Source organism: Elephas maximus, chromosome 3 (assembly GCF_024166365.1).
Source record: "Elephas maximus indicus isolate mEleMax1 chromosome 3, mEleMax1 primary haplotype, whole genome shotgun sequence".
Lineage (NCBI taxonomy): Eukaryota > Metazoa > Chordata > Mammalia > Proboscidea > Elephantidae > Elephas > Elephas maximus.
Window position 1 is genome coordinate 165,759,188 of NC_064821.1, and position 18,459 is coordinate 165,777,646.

General features: G+C 39.4%; 1 protein-coding gene and 1 pseudogene across 1 annotated transcript; one reads left to right on the forward strand and one right to left on the reverse strand.

Moving 5' to 3' along the window:
- The first annotated feature begins 2,248 nt into the window (after positions 1-2,248).
- Positions 2,249-12,411, forward strand: SIKE1 (suppressor of IKBKE 1). The gene is made up of 5 exons (XM_049880008.1): positions 2,249-2,489; positions 2,717-2,822; positions 3,740-3,882; positions 4,925-5,038; positions 7,824-12,411. Exons 1-5 carry the CDS (start codon positions 2,331-2,333, stop codon positions 7,923-7,925), a joined length of 624 nt encoding a protein of 207 aa, XP_049735965.1. The 5' UTR covers positions 2,249-2,330; the 3' UTR covers positions 7,926-12,411.
- A 5,348-nt stretch (positions 12,412-17,759) lies between these two features.
- LOC126071396 (iron-sulfur cluster assembly 1 homolog, mitochondrial-like) lies at positions 17,760-18,149 on the reverse strand (annotated as a pseudogene).
- Positions 18,150-18,459: the final 310 nt, after the last annotated feature.

The window sequence follows — 18,459 nt, forward strand, 5'->3', positions numbered from 1 at the left end:
CAGGATGTAGAAGAATAATTACCCTCCACTGATAAAACCAAAAACCCACTGCCATCGAGTCGATTCCGACTCATAGTGACCCTACAGGACAGAGTAGAACTGTCCCATAGAGTTTCCAAGGAGCGCCTGGTGGATTTGAACTGCTGACCTGTTGGTTAGCAGCTGTAGCACTTAACCACTATGCCACCAGGGTTTTCCCTTCACTGATAGGGCAGTGGAAACCCTGTTTCCGCTATGTCTGCTAGCCTAAAAGGTCAGCAGTTCAAATCCACCAGGTGCTCCTTGGAAACTCTATGGGGGCAGTTCTACTCTGTCCTGAGGGTCGCTGTGAGTTGGAATCAACTTGATGGCAATGAGTTTGGGTTTTTTTGGTGGTTTGATAGGGCAATAGGGATTGTGGTGTCCATGAAGGACAGCTGGTAGAGGAGATGACCTGAGGTCGTTGGAAGACTGTTGCTTTATCTGAATGAAAAAGGGTGATAGCCCGATCTACTCAGTAGCAGTGAAAATGCCAAGAAGAAAATATGTATGACGCCTTTGAATTATGGTGTTGGCAAAGAATATTGCATATACCATGGACTGCCAAAAGAACAAACAACTCTATCTTGGAAGAAGTACAGCCAGAATGCTCCTTAGAAGCAAAGATGGCCAGACTTCATCTCACATGCTTTAGACATGTTATCAGGAAGGCTCAGTCCCTGGAGAAGGACATCATGCTTGGTAAAGTACAGGGTAAGCGAAAAAGAGGAAGACCCTCAGCAAGATGGACTGACACAGTGGCTGCAACAAAGGGCTCAGGCATAACAATGATCATGAGGATGGTGCAGGACCAGGCAGTGTTCTGTTCATCTGTACAAGGGTCGCTATGAGTCAGAACTGACTTGAGGGCACCTAACAACTAACAACAAAGATATAAAGGAGATAGACTGGTAATTGATTAAATGTGAGACATAAGTAAATGGGAAGACTAAACAATGACTTTCAGGATTCTGTTTTATGAAAATGGGTGTATGAACATGCTCTTTAGGGAGACAGAAGAAACAGGTTTAGAGGCAAAGCTAATAATGAGGTCAGTTTTAGACCATGTTGAATTTGTGGTGCCTGTAGGTTGTCACTGTGGAAACACTCTGTACGCAACTAGATATAAATATCCTAGGTTAATGAAAGAGATTTCAACTACAGAGATGGATTTGAGAACCAATGGGCCTGGGTGGAAGTCAAAACCAAAGGAAATAGATCACTCAGGCAGGGTGTTTTTCTTTTGTTTTGAATGAAATCTCTTTACCTCTGTCGCTATGCATTAAAGTTTTTCCCGTTGGTCTGTGGCCCTGATTTGTTATTTTTCTTGAGCTTGTTCCCCATCTACCCCCTTAACAATTACTGAGTGTCTCCATTGTGCCAGCTGTTGGGAACAGAACAGCCCAAATTCCCCTTCCCTCCGCGTTTCTCTGACCTCTCACTAAGGCTCTGGCACTCTCACCCCTTCACCAGGCTCCTAATTCTCTCACTGCCTTAAATTATTCATTGGAGTATAAATTCTTTCTCCCATTAGAACATAAGCTCCCTAATGGGAGAAAGGGAGCCTGAGTGGCACAAGAAGTTTGCCATTGGCTGCTAACCTATAGGTTAGTGGTTCAAATCCACCCAGCAGCTCCATGGGAGAAAGGCTTGATGAACTGGTGATCTGCTTCCATAAAGATTACAGCCAAGAAAACCCTATGAACAGCTCTATTCTGTGACACATGTGGTCGCGGGGTTTTTCTTTGAGAGACCTTGTGTCTTATTCTCTGCTGTGTTCCCAGAGACTAAACAGTGCCTGGAATAAAGAAGACGCTCCAAAAATATTTATTAAATTAATGAATGAAAAAGAGCAAAGTTTGACGTACAAACATGACAAGCAAAACTCTTATAAACTGATATAACAAATGACAAAAAAGTTGTTTTTCTGACTAATTTTATTTTCAATGTATTAATTGAATTAAAACCAAAAAAGTACGCAATTAGAGTAAAACGATGACTGAGTAAAAAACCCACATTAACCAAAAGCCAGTAGAAAAAAGAGAAACCCATCAAGCTTAGGAACAGGAAAACAAGAACCCGGCCAGTGCAAGCCGTCAGCTCTGCGGTGGGCGGGGCTGAAGCGAAGGCGCAGGTTAAAGCGGGTCAACCTGAGGACGTATCTGTCATTGCGCAGGCGCATAGATCGCGGCGGCTGAGGCGCCTGGCCAACTTTCCCGGAAGTGACGTATGTTACGCTGAGAAGGGTTCAAGGAAGATCTGGGCGCTTTGCTTAGGTGAGCGGTGCGGACAGGTGGGGTCGTGCATCCGCTATGACCTGCACCATCGAAAAGATCCTGACAGACGCCAAGACTCTGCTGGAGAGGCTGCGGGAGCACGATGCGGCCGCTGAGTCGCTGGTGGATCAGTCGGCGGCACTGCACCGGCGGGTGGCAGCTATGCGGGAGGCTGGGGCAGCGCTTCCGGACCAGGTCAGGCAGAGATGGGGGATCCGTGCCCTCGGGTTCTGGGCGCTTGAGGTGTGGACTGCGAGGTAAACTGAGAACTCGGCCTGGAATTTGTTCCCGGTCTTAGAGGGCGGCGGTGAGGCGTCTGCCGAGTTGGGGCTGAGAATACTGCCTGGAGCTCTGGCTCCTACCTTTTCAGTTGTATCTGCCCCTGTTTTCGGCGCGCTTAGTCTGTCTTTCTGTTTGTCCAGTATCAAGAGGATGCATCCGATGTGAAGGACGTGTCTAAATACAAGCCTCACATTTTGCTGTCCCAAGAGAACACGCAGATTAGAGACTTGCAGCAGGAAAACAGAGGTTAGTCAGGCTTTTTGTGTAGTTACGATTTTTTTTTTCCAGTAGCAGTTCAGAAATTCTTGCAGAACTGCCTTAACTGTTCACAAACGTGGACATCCTATACGTATTCCCAGGTAAATACTTTTAAAAGGAGTGTCACTTGCTAGACCAATAATGGTGTGGTGTAATTGCTAAATATCTTTTTCAAGGTCATCTGACTGATTTAGCATTTATAGACGGCTCATCAAAGTGGTGCTTAATAGAATTGAATTATTGCGTGGTGTGTTTAAATATCCCCGGATAGAGGCTTGCGTAACAAAGGAGTTCATATTCTCAAAGGGCTTAGAATTTAATGTTTAAATAGTAATCGAAATAAACATTAAAGTTAAATTTTTTTTTTTACTCTTATCGCATAAGGTGCAGGAACAGTTCTATCCTCAGGATATATATTCTTAAACATGTTAACTACGTTATTAATGATGGTAGTGTTAATTAAAAAAAATTTTTTTAATAGTCACTTACATATCAGTTTACAGAAGGTTTTCACATATTACTTCACATTGTATTCTTGTATCTTCATTTTGGTATAGGCAAGCCTGGTATTTATTATTACAGTATTGCAGCTGAGAAATAGACCCAGAGAGGTTAAATGATTTGCTCAGGAGTACTTTTATTAAGCTAGTAAGTCACAGAACTGTACTCAAACCTGTGTCTTCTGATTTCATACCCTACGGTGTTTCTACTAGACTATGGTGTCTCTGCCTAGGAAGTTATTTTTAACATAAACCTTAGCTCTTTAGTTTTGTGGATTTAAACATTGATTTACAACTTTGGACTCACAGTATCTTATGGAGTGTCGTAAAATTCCAACTGTTAAGAGTTTGGTTTTGGGAGTGGTTTCTCAGACATTGCTGCCAAGTTATTTTATTTTTTGATAGAACTATGGGTTTCCTTGGAGGAACACCAGGATGCCTTAGAACTCATCATGAGCAAGTACCGGAAACAGATGTTACAGTTGATGGTCGCTAAAAAAGCAGTGGATGCTGAACCAGTCCTGAAAGCTCACCAGTCTCATTCTGCAGTAAGAAGCTCTGATAAGTAAATTCTAAATTAACTGAATTGAAATCTGGAAATTATTTTAGATTTTGTGTTTGATTTCCAAGAAAAATAACCTTGTGTTTCCTTTCATGTTTATCACAATTGCTGTTTATTTTGCTTTAGCTTTGTAAAGATAATCAGAAGGGGATGAGGAGCTACTCAGTGCCTTTTATTTGAGTGGCCCACGGTTCCCTCCTCTCCCTGTACCGCATCAAGATCTTTTTTCAGAACGCTAAGGAATGCTAAGCACTTGCACCAAACATAATGCCAGTTAGTGTTGAAAGTGTCAAACTGAACTGCATAGCATCATGCTCTATTGTTAGGAGAGAATAGTGGTGTTTAAAAAGTATGTGTAGCGTAGTTTCTACACTTAGGCTGCTTATGATTTAATTTGGGAGACCCAATAATTGTACTTATATTTATAAGATGCTTCACAGTTGTCATGGTACATTCACAGGTACCATATCACTTAATTCTGGGTTAATAGATTGAACCTCGCTGTTTGCTACGGTGGAATTTAGTGAGAGATCAATTTCATCTTAGATTCTGTTGACTTTATTGACTTAACAAAAGTCTTAAGGAATAGGGATAGCTACATTTAAGCTTTCATCTAGAGGAGGAAAATGAATTTTACCAATTTACTGAACCTTGAAGGAAACGATTTATATGATATAGGAGAACTTTCTAAGATGTCCAAAGATGGAAAAAGGCACCCTGGAATGTGATAAGCTTCCTCCCAATGAAAGCGGGAGAACTTAAGTTAAACAGCCACTTAGAGATATTGTCCAAAATCCAGTGGTTACACTAGAACTGGCTTTTTGAAAATAGAAATTATTTCTGAGTATTACAAGGCCACTTTATTACGGCTTTACTCCTGAGGACTCAGATTATGTAGTGAAGCTTCATTGTAACCTCTGTAGCATGGATTAAATGAACTTTTTAAATCATAATGCATATGTTCTCATGAGCTTTATATCTGTAGAAATGATTACTTTTTCACCTTTTCTTTCTTAATACCGTCACAGGAAATTGAAAGTCAAATTGACAGAATCTGTGAAATGGGAGAAGTGATGAGGAAAGCAGTTCAGGTGGATGATGACCAGTATTGTAAGGTTCAGGAAAAACTAGCCCAATTAGAGGTAAGATTGTTGCTATTTTAGGTCTACAATGTTTCACGGAGTTTTCATGAAGTCTGGAAGATATATATGTTATTACTGTTCTGTCACTGCAATGTATGCATGTTTCATGTGTGCTCAGGATTTTTTTTTTTTTTTTTTCCACTGTACCTTCTTTGAGAAAGGAAATGTGATAGGCAGCAAACAATGAAAATACCAACTGCAGATTGGCTAGTAGTTGAAATGTTATCACACTGGGAGGCTGGAAAGAATGGAAGGGACAGGTTATATGGGAGCTAAAGTTCCTTATCTGCCGTAATAGGAAGTGAACAGATAATGTCTTAAATGAATGATCAGGAGTTATAGTACAGTCATGTTATTCAGAATTATGGAAGTAAATACCAAAAGAAATAGGTGAAAGTGTTTGTAAAAACTCCAGCCCCACAAGGGGGAAGGAGAACCAAGATCAACAGTGCAAGGCTAACTCTCATGAGGCAGAAGCCATATAAGCCTCCTCTTTCCACCATCTTTACTAATTCTGACACTAACCGTACCTCCCATAGCACTCTCCACTTCTCTGCTGAGTTCGATTATTCATTGCAATGGCCACATAGAACTCACAGACCACACTCACAATTATGGGGTTTATTAGGGAAGCTCAAGAACATTCAGGATACAGTTCTTCCATCAGGATAGCCTCTCCCGGGCTGTGCTTACAGACACGCATCACCATAGCCCTCAGTCTCTGCCCAAAGGCACTCAGCTTTCTCTCTCCATGGGCTGGGAAGCATGCCATACCGCCGTCTCCTGCTGCTGAGTCCATCCTTCCTTGGTGGTGGGCTCCCCCTCCTGCTCTGGAATTGGCTCTCTTTTAAGGCAAAACTGACCAGACAGTTATTTTATCACACAGTTCCACCCAGTCACCTGGGTGGGAGTTACAAGACCATGGCTAGAAAGGCCACATACAAAAATAATTAATTCACCACAGTGTTAAAAGTTGTTGCCTTTGTGGGAATACAGCCAAGGGACTGCTGTTTGTTTTATAAGCCGCATAGTTCTTGATATTTTAAAAACAGAAATACATTACAAAGAAAGGCCTGGGGCATTAGTGTGCCCATAAAATCATTAAGTAAAAAATATTTCAGTAGATGGTTTGAGAGCTACATATTACAGGTTCCTTTGAGAAATACCAAAGAAAAAAATAGGGTCCCTGCCCATTAGAACTCAGAGTCTAGTGGAGAGAGTAAGACTAGTACTTATATGAAATGGTATATAAGTGCCAGGAGAGAGATACAGAGTACAGAGGGAAGTACTTTATATGGCATAAGACCTCTTGGCAAAATCTGAAAATGCAGTGGTTTACCAGAATTTCCTGCAGAGAAAATAAGGATGAAGAGTACAAGCTGCCCTATCTGGAAATTAAAGAGAATGGACAAGGTCCTAAGTAGGAATTATAAGCTAGTTAAATGATAGAACAACCTTGTCAACGCTATCCTGTGTAAAAACGGGATGGGGGCAGGGTCTGACCTCCTCTGTCTTCACAAGGGGAAAGGAGAATCAAGATCAACAGCCCAAGGCTGAATCCTATGAGGCTGAGGTGAGACATGCCTTCTCTCTCTGCCACCTCTACCAATTTGGACACCAACCATCCCTCCCACAGCATTCTCTACTTCTCTGCTGGGTTTAATAATTCATTGCAATGGCCACACAGAACTCACAGACCATTCTTAGGATTACGGGGTTTATTAGGGAAATAACAGGTTATAATTGAAGCACAAGAACACTCAACGGTACAGTTCTTCCATCAGAACAGCCTCTTCCCACTTGTGCTCACAGGCATGCCTCTACCTAGGCCTAGGCCTCTGCCCAGAGCCACTCAGCTTTGTCCCTCTGTGGGCCAGGAAGCCCACCATGCTGATTCCTGCTGTTGGGTCTCTGCTGCCACCACTCTTCAGGGTTACAGCTTGCTCTCTCTCTCTCTCTCTCTCTGTGTCTCCTGGTTCCAGGAGGCTCTTCAGCGCTGGGATCCCAGGTCCGAAGGACGCTCCAGCTCCTGGCTATTCTTCCCTTGCAGTAGTGGGATTTTCTGTTCCCCGCCTATGGGATGGCTCATTTCAAGTCCAGCAGGATGGCCAAACTACCCAATCCCCTTCCAATAGTATCTGTACAGTCCCACGCAATCATTTGGGTGGGAGCTTCAAGACCATTGCTAGAAATGCCACACAAAAGTAATCAATCACACCACACCCTGATTTACCCTAGTTATGGAAACGGCTTTAGGGAAATGTGGGACAAGCTTCACTTCATACTGTAAGTGGAAAAAGCATGGGCATTGGATTCAGATCCCAGCAATACCACGTCCTAGTGTCTGTATGAACAAGTTTTTTGAGTTCTGAGCCACAGTGTCCTCATCTTAAATAGAATGTGGGTGTCAGCAATGATACTTACCTTACAGACTGTTGTGAGATATCATGTAAAGCACCCACATGATATCTGGCCATATGCCTAGTAAGTTTCTTCTCCCACTTTCCTGAAAAGATTATTAGCAATTTGAAAGATGGAAGAAATAATAGTAAACCTGTGGAAACTATGAAGAGTATCTTTGTACACCTAACACTTGGCATATAGAAATTACTCAGTAAATGTTTGTTGAATAAGTAAGTAATATTTTAGGAATTTATCAGCCAGTGTGTTTTTTGTTTCCTTAGAACTTTCAAAATTAAAATGTCTATATGGCCCCCAAAAAAGTATTCTGATGCATTTTGACAGTAAAAATCCATGAAATGAACATAACACCTTTTTTTTTCAGCTGGAGAATAAGGAACTTCGAGAATTGTTGTCCATCAGCAGTGAGTCTCTTCAAGTCCGGAAAGAAGACTCAGTGGACGCTGCTTCCCAAGCCATCAAATAGCTCACCACCTGAATACTAGTGGACCTTGTCTATCAAGGAAAGAAGTTATTATCTTTCCATTGGAGTATTGGCTGTTCATTGTCTTGCCTCAGGCATGATTTAGTGTTGATTAAAGATACCAGGTGGCAATTTAGAATGGCTAGTCAGTGTTGACTGCCTACAAAACAATTTTCTAGTGTGTTAGTGAGAATACTTACTGAATTTCACCATTCCTTTCTCTAAGAGACTACTTTTAATTCTAATTTCTGGGACCTCAGTTTACATAAACTGTTTTTAGTTCATTTTAGTTTTTTCACATCTCTGAAACTTAAAGCATTTTAGTATAAACGAGTACTTTTATTTTACATAGAATTGTAAAATACAGTTCTAAAGAACTTTGAAAAAGAGATGTAACTTTTCAAATCTATTCTGCATACACCTGGATTTTTCCTGTTTAACAAAAGTGATACTAGTTCCACAGAGCTAGTCTTGCAGATTCTCTCACTTGTAATGTCATTCACCTCTGAAGTTTTAAGTCTCTCTGGTGCTAAGAGTTAACACTTTGTGGCCTGGTGTCTTCACTCTTAATTTGAGAGGACCTACTGCTAGTCCACAGGAAACATACTTGGAAATAAGTTAACTGTTTTTTTTTTTTCCCCCAGTTGTAGTATAGTCGTTATATTCAAAGAATGCCTAGAAACTTGTCCTTGTGTGTGTGTGTGTGCACACATGCTCACTTAGCTCAAATGCTAAAAATAGCTTTTACTCTGTTAAAGTAGTCAGTTTTTCATTCATGTTGTGCCAGGAAATCTTCAACTTAAGTAGTTCACACAGTGCAAAGAGCATATAGTAGACTTATTCACATCGTAGTTCTTAGCTGCTACATTTTATAATTAAGAACCATCACCTAGATGTCTTTTATTACTGGCACTAGTAGTTGGCTTTCTTTTGAGATCCATGTTTCACAGTGAAACCAAGTTTTATCACCTAATGAGAATAACTATATTCATAGTGTTATGTAGACAACAACAAAGCAGTGTTGAGGTTCAAATACTGGGTGGTCATCTAGGCTTACTCATCACCTCATTCCCACATCCTCTTCAAATATACAAATTACTTCATGTTACACTATTTAGGTTTTTCCACAAATAAATTATGAATGCTAAACTTGTCAGTGTTTTCCAATAACACTAAGCACCATACAGATACAGTATTAGAGTTTTTCGCTAGCACTTTATGCGATGTAAAATTTCTTTTGTACAGTCATAAAGAGTTGATTTTAGCTAAAACAACAAAATCTCTCCAAGATGTCCTAATAGCAACCGATCCCAGTTATAGCAATGGACTTTACCTACAGTGATGGGCTTTAATGGATAAGTTTAACAAATTTCTATTCATTGCCCTGCATAGAATTCAAAGAATGTGTCCACCCCTAAGTTTGGGCATTTTTATTTTATTGCCCATGAATGAGTAAACTTTTAGTCCAGCTCTTTGCTTTGAAGTATGCCCTTGGTGCCACCATGTGTCCCACAAGTCCATTCAGGAGGCATGTACCCCTTACTGTGTGTCAGCCGCCGTGGCCAGATGTCAGTGGGGATGACAAAGTAATCAGATGGCTCATTAAGGCGTAACATGTCCCTTTTGTCACCTGCCTTATGTACCTTTAGAGCTGTTTATAAAGTTCTTTACAGCTCAGGTTTCAGAATAAATTATGTTGACTTTTCCCTCTGACAAATGAAAAACTTAAAAGTATGAATCCGAAGACAACATGGCGGGCTGTCAGCGCCCTGCGCAGCTGCGCCCTCGACTTGCATTTGGGTGGACAGTAAGGTTGCTTTGCAGTGGATGCAGTGCAGTGTGTGGAGGAACTTGACTGGCTTGCAAAATCTCAGTACAAAGTTTTCTAGTAAAAACCTTAACTTTGAGAAGATTAGCTAATCTTACTCAGTAATGAGTCTGATTATTGGGAAGTACAGAGGGCTTTTCATAAATACATGTGTACAGTGTATATACATATGTGTATGACTGTCAGAACAGGTCTTCCTGAATAAGTAGAATGTATTTAGCAGTACCATTGTACAAATTGTTGCTGACTTTTAGAGGTATCCTCATATGATATAAATTATAAAAACTAGGTTTGGAAATATTCTGAGAAACATTTAAATATGTTGGTATTTACCTTATTACCTTAGCTTATGTTAATTTGATTCAAACATGGAAGATCTGTTTCTTGAAATGTGGTTCACTGACCTACTGAAATAGGAATTTGAGGATGGAGTTCAGGGATTTGTATTTTAGTGAGCATCCCAGGTAACTCCAAGGACACAAGGTTGAGAATATCTAGTCTACTTTGTGCCAGACATTTCATTACGAGTTACAAATAGAAAAATGAAAAAGCATTGATACTTTTCAAAGAAGAATCTGGTGGAGACAAACAAGTATGCATATAATTACAATGCAGTGTGATAAATTTGATGTAAGTATGTCTAGAATACAGAGGAGGAACTATTTTAACCTGAGAATCCAATAGAGAGAACAAATGGACAGGAGGAGAACTAGAAAAGCTTGGTGTAACAAAAGCAGAAAGTGGATGGTATTGCCAATAATTAACATTCTGTGCTTTAGTACGTGTCAGGTATTGTATTATATAATCTACGTTTCAACTGTACCTCATCTTGCAGCTGCTTAGGCACAAAGACGTTATGTTATCTGTCCAAAATTCAAACCCAGGCAGACTCAAACACATTTTTAACCACTAAGTTACGCTTCCTTTAAATGCCAAATATTACTGACTTCACATGGCTCTTGATTAGCAAAATCTATTTTTACTAATAGTGCAAAAGAAACCCTACAGCCTATATATATATATATATATATATATAAAGTGTCATGAATTCTCAGTGGATGAAGTTTTAACTCCCCACCCACTGCTGTCAAGTCAATTCAGACTCAGGGTTTCTGAGGCTGTAAACCTCCAGAGGCCAACTGCCTCTTCTTCCTCCCACGATGCCACTGGTAGCTTTAAACCACAGTCAGTCGCTTTTAGCACTGCACCACAGGGGCTCCGGAGTTTAACTAATGAGATATAATTGTTATTATCTGTTTTCTAGAATGATGTAGCTGAAAATATATATGCATGTAACTGATAGGAGTAATACTTAATCAGTTCAGTCAGTGGTCCTTACTATCTGCAGAAAAGGGTGCAGTTCTTTGAGATCTGCCGCCTTAGCATGTAGGCCTTTATCCCTCATGCAGTTTTCTTGTGGTCACAAGAAGGTTGCTGCTGTGCCAGATGTCATGCCCAAGTTGGAGGTGGGGGTGTGAGAAATGGCCTGTGCCAGCTCTGTGTATCCTCTTTTTATCAGGAAAAGCAGAGCTTTTCCAGAAATCCCAAACAATTTTCCTCTTATCTTATTTGCCTGACCTGTCACATGGCCACTTTTAGCTGCAAGAGAGGGCGTTGCTGCCCCAAATAAAATCACTATTAACAGAGAGGAAATTGAGAAAACAACTAACAGTGTCTGATACAAGTCCTTTTACAGTGGATAGCATTATGTTGTGTGGAAACATTTTATTAAAAAGTGTAAGTAATAGCTGCAAGTATGTTAATGTAGTGTAGCCAAGAGAATGGGCCGTGACAGACATCAGTCATTACATCAGTCAGTACCCAGACTCCCATTCTATGTTGTGAAGCAGAGCCCTCTTACCTCCAAAAGAACTTGAAAGCACCAGATACATGATTTCCCAACCTCCTTTGCAACTAGGGAAGATACATCTGCCTTAAAACTTCAAGGTTAGTGATACAAAGAAGGCAGGTAACCATGCAGGATCCGTTGAGTGAAGGTGACATGACCAACAGCACTGGCTGGTACGTTCAACTCCACAAAGGAACAACAAAAATGGTTCTAGTGACAACAACCAGTATCCGGTTTCAGCAAAGCCAGTGGTGTAAGCTGCAGTGTCTGTGCCAAACAGTGGAAACAGTGGAGCCTTGAAGAAACTCTGACATGCTAATTGGCTATGTAGCCTCTAATTCTGGCTCTCCAGCTGTCCTAGAGATCCTGAGAACTACCTAGTAACCTTTTAATAAAATTATTTTTTGTGAAAATCTGAATTCCCTGAGTAGTAAGAAAAGTAAGGATAATTTTAAAAAGAACCATGTGGATATAAATTTGGTCAATACTTTATACATATCTTTGCACTTATATTTTTAATGTATTTAGCTTATAAAATGATAAATATGATATCCAAATAAGTGATCATGTGTAATAATAACTCATCATCTAATTTGAGAATTAGAACATTACCAGTACTTTCCATTTATCTATTTGAGCTCCTCTCCTATCCCTCCCAACTCGTTTCTCCTTTTAAGTTTTATCATGTACGTAAAAAGGCCTAAAATATGTATCCCTAAAATGACATACTCTTCAGTTTTATACCTTTTTGAATTTTATAAAAATGGTATACTGTGTATACAAGGATTTGATTTTTTCACTCAACATTTTTTCTGAGATTCATCCATTTTATTGTAGGTAAATGTCATTCATTTTTATTGAAGTAAAATATTCCATTGTGTGACTATACAACATATTGTTTAGGGATACATACATACCTAATAAAATGATACATTTTTCAAAAACTCATCTGACAGTATAATTTTTAATTCTCCATCTTCCTCATTTGTTAGACACATTTCACAAAACCAGATTGAAGAATGTTTATAAAATTATTGACACACATTGTTCCAAAGTGTCAAGAATGCCACAGAAGCTACCATAATTATGACAATGGTATCCACTCATATCCACAGGGCCCGCCCACACTCAAAACCCATTGCTATCAAGTCAATTCCAACTTAGAGCAACCCTGTAGGACAGAGTAGAACTGCTCCATAGGGTTTCCAAGGAGCAGCTGGTGGAATCCAACTGCCAACCTTTTGGTTAGCAGCTGAGCTGTTAACCACTATGCCACCAGGGCCCTGCCTACACTCAAGAGAAGGGTGTAAACCAGTGGGTGGGAATCTTGGGTGCCATCTTGGTATTTTTCCTACCACTATGGCTTTTAACGGGAACCCTGGTGGCGTAGTGATTAAGAGCTCAGCTGCTACCCAAGAGGTCGGCAGTTCGAGTCCACCAGGCACTCCCTGGAAACTCTATGGGGCAGTTCTACTCTGTCCTGTAGGGTCGCTATAAGTCGGAATTGACTCGACCGCAGTGGGCTTTTTTTTTTTTTTTTTGGCATGGCTTTTAATAGTTTCAAATAAAATCTTGGAGACAACAATGAAGCACTCTTAGAAATGCTGCATCATCGTTGTTCCCAGCCATCCACAGATAATTCTGTGTGGGGAAATATGGACATGTATTAGCCAAAAAGATCCACCAAGATCCGCCAATGGGTGCTAAAGTTAGAAGACTAAGTCTAAGCAGAAATAAAATATTTGCATAGTCTCAAAGTATCTCTCCCCAAATATTTACTAATTACAAGGGAAAAATAGCAATTTTACAGTGGTGAATGTGAGTGGACACTACCGAAACCAACTGATCAAGGTTAACGCCCCAAATGATACATTTCAACATCAGATACCCCCTGAAATGTTGCAATGAGAAGGGCACAATGCCTCTGTAATATCCTTCCAAATAATGGAAACTTGAATCTCATCAAGAAAAACTCAGACAAAGCCAAATTGAAGGATGTTTATAAAATAATTGACTGGTACTGCTCCAAAATGTCAAGGTCATGAAAGACAAAGAAAACCTGAGGAACCGTCAAAGAATGGAGATGATAAAAAAGCATAACTAAATTCAGTGTGGGATCCTGGGTTCGATCCTGGATATTAGAGGCAAAATTCAAATTCCAATTAATTTTGTTCTTTAGTTAATAGTATGGTGTCAAGATTAATATCCTATGTTTTGAAAATTGTACTATGGTTATGTAAGATAGTCACATAAGGGGAAGCTGGATGAAGGATTTATGGAACTTTCTGTACTATTTTTGTAACTCCTCTGTAATTATCTCAAACATATGCATTCTCCTGATTATTAATGAGGCTGAGCATAATTTCATTTGCCTGTTTATTTGCCTGTACAGTTTTCTTATACATCTACAGTCATTCAAGTCTTCCCCCCATTTTCTTTTGTTTGTTTGTTTTTAGTGATGTGTATCTGTTTATTATATATTCACAATACTAGTACATTGTTGGTTTTATATGTTGCAAGTAGACACTCTCCTTATCTGTTTTTTTTTTAACTCTTTTATGCTGCCTCTTGATGAATAGAATTTTTAAAATATAGTCAAATTTATTACTAGAAAAATACACTCAGAAGTGTTGGACTTTGTGAAGAAGTTTTAGGAATATCTTGACAAATTTGTTTTGCTTTTTTTTTTTTACTTTACAGACACACAAGCATGACACATGATAAAAATCTATGCCCAAATAAGTTCACAAGAGCTTTTAGTGAATATAAAATAATAATTCTGACTAATAAAAGTATTATGGGGAAAATGGCAACGTATTTTCTTTCATGGTGGTACATAAATAATAATGTACCATACAGTCGACACTGCCTTAGAGTCAATAAAATAAGCATAATCTATTAATTCAATAAATATTAAGTATTTTCTATGTACGTCAGTCACTGTCCCAGATTTAGGATTTATGATGATAAACAAAATGGAGAATTTGAACTTACACTGTAGTTCAGGGAGACAGGCAATAACTCAGTTCATAAATGTGATAATTTTGGATAGGGTTGCATGTTGTGAAGATGATAAACAAACTAATGTAATAGAGAGTGATGGTGATAGTGAGTACTTTTACTTTAGAAAAGACCTTTGAGAGCTGAAATCTGATGAGAAGGAACTAGATATTTGATGATTGGGGGAAAAGCATTACAAACAGAGGCAACAGTAAATGGAGTAGGAGGAACAAACTTGTTGGAATTAACATGGCAGTGGAATCGAATCGTTGTGATCCAGGGGTTAGAGAATTAGGCTAGCTCACTTTACGGCCTTGGTGGCACAATGGTTAAGTGCTCAGCTGCTAACCAAAAAGCTGATGGTTCAAACGCACCAGCAACCCCCCTGGAGAATTACGTGGCAGTCTGCTGCTGTAAAGACTTACAGCCTTGGAATCTTTATGGGGCAGTTCTACTCGGTCCTATAGGATTGTTATGAGTTGGAATCAACTCAGTGGCAATGCGTCTGCTTGTTTTTTGACTGTGGCAAGATAGCTTGGATTTTATTCTAAGTGCAATGGGTTTCCGTCAGGATCTAATTGAAGTTAAATCAAAAATATGCTTTTGCTCCACCCTTCCCTCTGGCTAGCTCACATTCATTACTTTTGGTGCAGCAGCTTAACATACCCACATAATTCTCCCATTAAGTTCACTGTCAAAATTTTAAAGGGAAGCATATGCAAAGCATTATTTTTTACATTATTAAATTCTAATATTTTATTACAATAATGTTATTCTTCTATTACACTTAAAAAGCCTTTTGCACGTTTTATTTCATTTCATCGTAATGCAATGTGCAAAGACCTGGAGGTAAAAAATAAAAAGTGAAGAAAAAACTCAGCATTTCTCAAGCTGAGAGAAGTGAAGAAAAAATTTAAGCCTCAAGTTGCAATATTGAAGGATTCTATGGACAAAAAATTGAGTGATCCAGGAAGCATCAAAAGAATATGGAAGAAATACATAAAGTCTCTCCACCAAAAAGAATTGATCAACATTACTCCATTTCAGAAGGTAGCATATGATCAAGAGCCCATGGTACTGAAGGAAGAAGTCCAAGTTACACTGAACATATGGTGAACAATAAGGCTCCAGGAATTGATGGAATATCAGTTGAGATTTTCAACAAATCGATGCAATGCTGGAAGTGCTCACATGTGTATACTAAGAAATTTGGAAGACAGCTACCTGGCCAACTGACTGGAAGAGACCTAAATTCATGCTCATTCCAAAGAAAGGTGATCCAAAGGAATAAAAAAAAACTATCAAACAGTATCGTTAATATCACATGCTAGCAAAATTCTGCTAAAGAAAATTCAAAAAGGGCTGCAGCTGTACATTGGCAGGGAACTTCCAGAAATTCAAGCTGGATTCAGAAGAGGATGTGGAACAAGGGATATCATTGCTGATGTCAGATGGATCTTGACTGAAAGTGAAAAACACCAGAAGGATGTTTACCTGTGTTTTATTGGCTACGCAAAAGCATTCAACCGTGTGGATCATAACAAATAATGGATAACATTGCAAAGAATGAGAATTCCAGAACACTTAACTGTGCTTGTGCAGAACCTGTACATAGACAAAGAGGCAATTTTTCAAACAGATCAAGGGGATACTGTGTGGTTTAAAATCAGAAAAGGTGTGTGCCAGGGTTGTATCCTTTCACCATCTTTATTCAATCTCTATGCTCAGCAAATAATCAGAGAAGCTGGTCTATGTGAAGAAGAGTGCGGAATCAGGATTGGAGGAAGACTCATTAAAAACCTGCGATATGCAGATGGCACAACCTTGCTTGCTGAAAGTGAAGAGGACTTGAAGCACTTACTGAAGAAGATTAAAAACTGCAGCTTTCAGTATGAATTACACCTCAACATAAAGAAAACAAAAATCCTCACAACCAGATCAATAAGCAACATCATGATAAATGAAGAAAATACTGAAGTTGTCAAGGATTTCATTTTACTTGGATTCACAATCAATGCCCACGGAAGCATCAGTCAAGAAATCAAACGATATATTGCACCGGGCAAATCTGCTGCAAAAGACCTCTTTAAAGTCTTAAAAAGCAAAGATTTCGCTTTAATGACTATAGTGTGCCTGACCCAAGCCATGGTCTTTTCAATCACCTCATATGCATGCAAAAGCTGGATGAGGAAAAAGGAAGACTGAAGAAAAATTGGTGTATTTCAATTATGGTGTTGGTGAGAAATATTGAATACGCCGTGGACTGTCAGAAGAATGAACAAATCTGCCTTGGAGGAAATACAGCAAGAATGCTCCTTAGAAGCAGGGATGGCAAGACTGTCTCACTAACTTTGGACATATTATCAGGAGGGAAGAATCCCTGGAGAAAGATATCATGCTTGGTAAAGTAGAGGGTCAGTGAAGAAGAGGAAGACCCTTAACAAAATGTATTGACACAGTGACTGCAACAATGGGCTCAAACATATCTACTATTGTGAGGATGGCACAGGACCAAGCAACATTCAGTTCTGTTATACACAGGGTTGCTATGAGTAGGAACTGGCTCTACAACACCTAACAAGATAATGCCTTTTAAGTGTCTGGGAGCATGTTAATGAATAAAATGTTTTGGATAGTAGGATGTTAGTGCCAAATCTCAATTACTTACATTAATTCTTATGGAAATAATTATTCTTTATATAAATTTTTGCTGTAGATTTTGTTTTCCCATTCTGAAACCTTGAATGCAGATCCCCTTTACCATACACAATTACCATATTTTTCTAAAAGAAACTCCTCTTAACTTCCCTAAGTAGAAAGATCATAATGTCAGAATAAAGACAGTTATTAAAATCTTTAACAAATTTAGCCTTATAAAAAAAGCTCTACATTGACCTAATTTTTCCAATTTGACAGGGAACTGACAAAAATCTTAGCCATCACTGTTGAAGGAAAACCTCGTAAATGTGTAAGGCATGCTTAGTTTTGTTGTTTGTTTGTTTTGTTTCATTTCATTTGCAAATGCATTACTTTTATTTTCCTCAAAAGCCAGTCATGCATTGTGAATCTAGGATCGCGATAGTCATATGGTATCCTTTGTAAGCCCAAGGTTTCCGTGGGCATCCCTGGAGCTCACAGCCAGAGCAGTAGTCCTGAGATTTCACGTATTGAAGCTTTCTCCACAGCCACAAGTTCCTTTGATGTTTGGGTTATTGAACACAAACCCACTGAATAATTTGTTTTCTATATAGTCCATTTCTGTTCCTAAATGGGTTAACTGCTTTCTTTTCGATGAACACTCTGGCACCATCTTGAACGTCTTCATCACAATCTCCTTTTGTCTCTGTATATTCTAAAGTATAAGAAAGGCCATTGCAACCCCTGGTTCAGACACCAACTTTCACACCTACACGTTCAGGCTTATCTTTAAGATATGGTTTATCTTGTGCACTGCTGAAGGTGTCAGGATGAAGGCAGCCCATATGGCCTGCAGCTTCCTCTTGCTCACAGACGGGATGGTGGCTCAGACTAGGACTAAAGAAGTTGACATCTTTGCCACCCCAGTGGCTTTCCTGGGAGCCATGACAGCTCAACCACTTTACAGGGATACTGCACATGCACTGAGGCCTCAACCTCCTGCTCACAGGCAGGCATGCTGAGTTTGGTTCTCAAATGGGATACAGAGATAATGCACTTATTCATAGCTGTGGATAAAAAGAACAGCCCTAATCAATTTCATTGTCCATTTAAGTTTCTGAGAAAAGAATAATAAATACGATGAATAACCAAAAATAATTAATTTTTTTGGCTGGTAGTTGTTCCTTAGTAAACTAAATGATGTTGTTTGCCATTGAGTCGAT

What these genes read in the sequence shown, in the direction of transcription:
- SIKE1 (XM_049880008.1), top strand. Translation starts at nt 2,331, where the DNA reads ATGACCTGCACCATCGAAAAGATCCTGACAGACGCCAAGACTCTGCTG. An exon ending in CTTGCAGCAGGAAAACAGAG is followed by an intron (nt 2,823 to 3,739) that starts GTTAGTCAGGCT and finishes ATTTTTTGATAG; the next exon opens with AACTATGGGTTTCCTTGGAG. An exon ending in CTCACCAGTCTCATTCTGCA is followed by an intron (nt 3,883 to 4,924) that starts GTAAGAAGCTCT and finishes ATACCGTCACAG; the next exon opens with GAAATTGAAAGTCAAATTGA.